The sequence below is a fragment of the Gavialis gangeticus genome, unplaced genomic scaffold (genome assembly GCF_001723915.1).
Source record: "Gavialis gangeticus isolate Ggan-Ray unplaced genomic scaffold, GavGan_comp1, whole genome shotgun sequence".
NCBI classification, from domain to species: domain Eukaryota; kingdom Metazoa; phylum Chordata; order Crocodylia; family Gavialidae; genus Gavialis; species Gavialis gangeticus.
The window spans coordinates 9,028,642-9,033,652 of record NW_017729015.1 but is presented as its reverse complement, the minus strand read 5'-3'; the positions used below and the strand labels follow the sequence as shown (position 1 = coordinate 9,033,652).

The window sequence follows — 5,011 nt, the reverse complement described above, 5'->3', positions numbered from 1 at the left end:
TTGGGGGGGCTGAGAGGTAAAACAGCTTGTCCCACTGCATTACCTACCAAGTATGTAGCGTTGCTCAGGAAGAACACCCCTTTATTTTTGTCCTGTACCTTGAATCATAAGACAGCTTCTTACTCTTTGAAACAGCGATTCTAAAGAAGAAATTGGTTTTCTTGCTGTTTGGGGCTTGCCTACCTATGTGTTAATACAAGACCTAGAACAGTAGCATGCTGATTCTGAGCCAAACTTTTAGGTGCTACCACACTTACAATAATAGCAATAGCATTATGATGATTTTGTTAGCATATGGCCTAAAAGCATGCAAAGCACCTTGTGAAGCAATTAAGATGCAAGGCCCATGCCTCCGGCAGCTTTGAATGTTATGGCTTGTTGAGCTGATGTATGCAAAATGCTTTAGGCGGATGAACTATATTTGTTGCTGGCACCACCCAGAATACGCCAACAGAGAAAATGTGTCTCCTTTCACTGAGTAAAGAGCTCACTGGTGTCCAGGGCTGGGCAGTTTTTATTCTTGGGGGAATCTCTCTTTTTTTGTTTTGTGCTTTGTTTGTGCAGCACCCTGCACAGGCACTCCTGAAGTACACACTATAGATCATTATAATTCACCGGATCATGGAAACACTTTTATAGATGTTTATCCCAAATTAGGGCATATTCCCAAACAGCTGCTGAATGCTTTGACGGCGGGGCTCCAACTTCAACCACGTTCTCATCTCTAGGAGAGGAGCAGGGATCTAGTTGTTAGTGCTGGGGAGCAGGAGCCATGACTCCTACATCAGGAAGAGGCAGGTTGTTTAGTGGTTAAAGCAAAACAGGATTCCTATGGTTTGTTCTCAGCTTTGCCACTGACACCTATGAGCTTGGGCAAACTAGTTTGTCTGTGCCTGAGTCCCCCTATCTGTCAAATGGAAATAGTGATTCTCACGTATCACACAAGGCTGTTATAAGGTGTATCAGTGTCTATAGGGTGCCTCGGAGAGGTGTGATGAAGGACAACATGGGTATTATCCACTGCAATTCAGCATTTGGATGATCACAGTTTGCCTGCTGTATCCGTATAATTTGTGTGAGACTATAGGAGCAAGGACCATATGTTACTGCACCAGCTTCCAGCAGACCTTTCACTGAGGCTTACAGTTCTTTCCCCCAGCTTTTTCAGATGTGATCATGGTCCAAAGAGCAGTATTTTTCTAAAGAATCCTTGCACCTGTTTGCTGCTTCCCATGGGCGAGATCTTAGTTGAGTACCTCCCCACTGAGCATGCCACAGAGCCAATGCAGCTGCAGATATGGAGCTGTTATCTCCTTGTGCATGCCCTCCCTGTGCCTTTACTGCTAGCAAGGGGTACATGGAGCAGAAAGAACATTACTCATATCTCTTTCTCCAGGTAGCCAGGTGCAGCCTGTGGTGGTAGCAGTTAAGAAAATCTTGTTTTGACTTGTAAACTAAGCAGATGGGACCTGGGAGTCAGGGATGGAGAATACATACAGAGCTGTGAGTCTTCCAGGTAGATTTTTGACTGCAGCTTAGTCAGTGCTCGCAGCTCCCAGGAGTGACAGCTTTACGAGTGATGTTTGTGAGCTATGCATAAGCTGCTAGCAGAACTAAAAGCATGGGGAGTCATCTTTCTTATTCTGATCCATAATATTGGCTCAGTTTTGTTGCCCGTGAAGTCCTTAGAAATTTGTCAGTGACTTCAACAGAAGCAGGATTAGGCCTGTAATGAAGATGAGGGGACCCCGTTCCTCTAAAGATGAAATGAGAATGAACTTCAGGAGGAGAGTCCTCAAACGGGGAGGAAGATGAAATGTCAGTTCTCAGGTTGGATTGCTAGGCTCCTTCTGCATGCAGGTCTGCAGCACGGCTTGTTGCAATTGTCCCACTTTGTTTTTGCAGGAGCTTCTCATTAAGGTGATTCACATGCTTTACAGAGATGAACTGAGCACCCTTTTATTCACATTTTCCAAATGGGGCAAGTGAGACACAGAGGTGATGCAAGTGGCATCAGGGCAGAGAACAGCTCCATGGCTGAGCTAGAAACACTCAAGACTTTTCTGGCATCTGGGTCTTTATTTTTGGCACCAGGTATCAGATACCAGGTATCAAAGATACTGTATCAGGAAAACACTACCCTGTTTCTGATCTCAGGTACCCACCCATTACTGGTTAAATAGCATGTCCCTTTGTCACTGGGAGCAGTTGCATACATGAAAAAGAATAGGGGAAAGTGTAGTGTACTTTTATCTTCTCTTAATGCAATTTAGCAGTTGGAAAGAGATCCATTTGACATGCCAGCTCACAGCAAGTGGTCCCAAAAAAGACTGCAGCTTGCAGATGTCTGTGCTACAGGCTGTAGAGGTTATATTACACAATACTCTGCACTAGAGAATTACACTGATTCTGTTTGAAGAGGGTGAGACCTTGGGAGGTCTTGCAGGTTAAGCTTCAGGCTGATTGCTGGCCTGTGCTGGCCTGTGCTGATTGTTGCAGAAATTAACAATAAAATTAAAAAAAACCAAACATTTGGCAACTCCTGCCCCCATGCAAGTTAAATTTAGAACCGTTGTTGGGAGCAACACTCAGATTGACAGCTGGAAGAGTTGTACTAGTGTTGTTGGTGACAAAACAATACTCAGGGCGGTTGCTTCACAGCAGAAGCTGGGTCTGCTGTAGCAAGTGCAGAAGTGGGTCCAGCATATGAACTTGATTGCTTTGTTACTTTACATTGGTATGGGATCTCGAAACAGTTGTTGAGCTCACACTGACAAACAGACTACAGGCAAGGGTCAGTTTGCTGCAATGGCAGCCACTTCGGAGGTGCTGAAGAATGCGAAGCAGAGAAGCAGTAGGATGGAGAAAGATCCATATTCGTTGCGAGGACCGTGCAAGTGTCAGTAGCAGAATGTAGTCGCCTGAGTGGGTGCTAACAAATTTAGCATCTATAATGGCCCCAGTTTCACATGTCATCCAAACTGTAGTGCATCCAGCAGATGAAGTGTTGGCTCACTTGGGGGCAAGGGTGCTAGCCAGGCCATCACCAACATTGCTGGCAGCGACCTAAGTTTTGCAGCATGTGTGCCTGTCCTCCTGGCCCAAGAAGCCTGCAAACCCGCGGGTGGACTGTGGAGGAACAGGCATCTCAGACCTCCCTTTGCACTGGGTTGACCTTAAGTTTGTATGGTCCTTAGGAAGGTGCTACATCTAGGTGGGGTTTGCATCTTGTTGCCTAGTCTGCAGTGCAGATGGAGGCCTACACTTGGGCTTGAGAAACCTCAGGTCTATTCCTAGCTCTGCCACTGGCCTCCTTAGTGACCCTGGGCAAGTCACTTCCCCTCTCTGCTGCAATTCTCCTATCTGTAAAGGAAGGAGTCATGAGCCTGCCTTTTGTCAAGCACTTTCATCTACAGATATAGAGTGCTATGTAGGAGGTAGGCACTGCTGGTTTGTTCATTTTCTTACCTCCAGAGAGAAGTGAACTGAGCCCCAGAATGGGGGGGCCAAGAAGTCATTTGTCCTGTTCTCCTCCCCTGAACTCCAGTGGGGTTTGGGGAAAGAAGGAAATTGCTCATCTGGTGTCAGCTGAAACTCCACACAAAGTCCTCCATGGCAGTCCATCTTCAGGCGAGGGACTGGTAGATTAACTCTCCAGCCATGGGGATGGCAAGGGGTAGAAGGGATCCACACACATTCTTTACTGTTAATTTTTCCAGCTGGATGGTTTCTAAAAATAACTTGTACTTTTTCTGATTCATTTGCCTTCCAGGTAGAATCACAGACATGTTCCTACCCATGCCAGTGCCCCTCCCAGCCACTGCAGTGCCCTGCTGGTACCAGCCATGTGTTGGATGCCTGCGGTTGCTGCAAGGTGTGTGCCAGGCAGCTTGGTGAGCTGTGTTCCCTTCAGAAACCCTGTGATCATCACAAAGGACTCTACTGCGACTTCTCCAAAATCCACAGTGGCAGTGGGATATGCTTAGGTGAGCAGTTTGCACACGCATTCATCATGAAGCCACAGGTTCTGTAGATGACAGAAAAACGGCAGAGCTGTGCGAATCTCCTACAGGGGACAAACACAGCAGCAGACTTTTCTGATATGCTATCTGTCCTCTTCTTACTGGGTCTGTGTCATCCCTTTTAAACCAACCGATGGACTGAGAAGTGTGCAACTGAGGAGGTGACACAAGTCATAACCTCCGATGCATCCAAACCTCTCCCTAGTAGCATTTACACGTATCATTTAGCACCGCAGTATGGCAGTGCTGTATAGGGATTGAAACCACTGCAAGATCTGCCTGGGATAGTCCGTTCTTCCTCCCTCCAAAATTGTATTCCTGGGTCTGAGCTCAAATCTGATCCCTAGTTCTGGGTCAGCTGTGGTAGAAGTTATCATGGGAGATTTGGGTCCATCTCATGTTTAAATAGTGCTTTCTGTTGAAGTGGGAGAGATTTTCAAAGACGCAAATGGGAGTTAGGGGCCAGATAATAATTGACTTTCAGTGGAAGCCAGTCATTTAGCTCGACTTGGTGTCTGTGCTATCACTGTGGAAGATTCCCATCGCTGCGGTGACTCTGCAGTAATGGCAACATATTAGACATGTCTGGTAAAGAAATGTCACTTTTTAAATCAAGTCAGAATTCCCCAACCCATCATAGCAATGGCTGCATTTTACATGCACTTCGCCCACACAAACAAACTGATGCTCTTTTTGTGGTCACAAGATTAATAAAGGCCAAAAATCATGAACAGAACAGAATGTATGGACTACCTAGGATTTGCAGGTGCTGCGCGATGTAAATGCAAACCTGTTTTCACCAGATTTCCCTCAAGACTTCTTCTCATCTTGCTGAATTTCAGTTTTTTATCCAAACTGTTGCATCACCAGTGTTGTTACAAGTGGTCTTCCTGGATACTTTTATCATAGAAGAGAAAGCATATTTACTCCCTCCCTAATCCTGCCTCCTATTGTCTTTGGGTTTTTTTGTAAAAAAAAAAAAAAAAAAG

The 5,011-nt window shown here is 45.8% G+C and overlaps 1 protein-coding gene across 1 annotated transcript in view; it reads left to right on the top strand.

Moving 5' to 3' along the window:
• LOC109293994 (connective tissue growth factor-like) overlaps positions 1-5,011 on the top strand; it is a 21,483-nt gene that overhangs the window by 5,947 nt on the left and 10,525 nt on the right. The window contains exon 2 of the mRNA XM_019512173.1: positions 3,773-3,986. Coding sequence (XP_019367718.1) covers positions 3,773-3,986 — 214 coding nt within the window. The remainder of the gene's footprint in view (positions 1-3,772; positions 3,987-5,011) is intronic.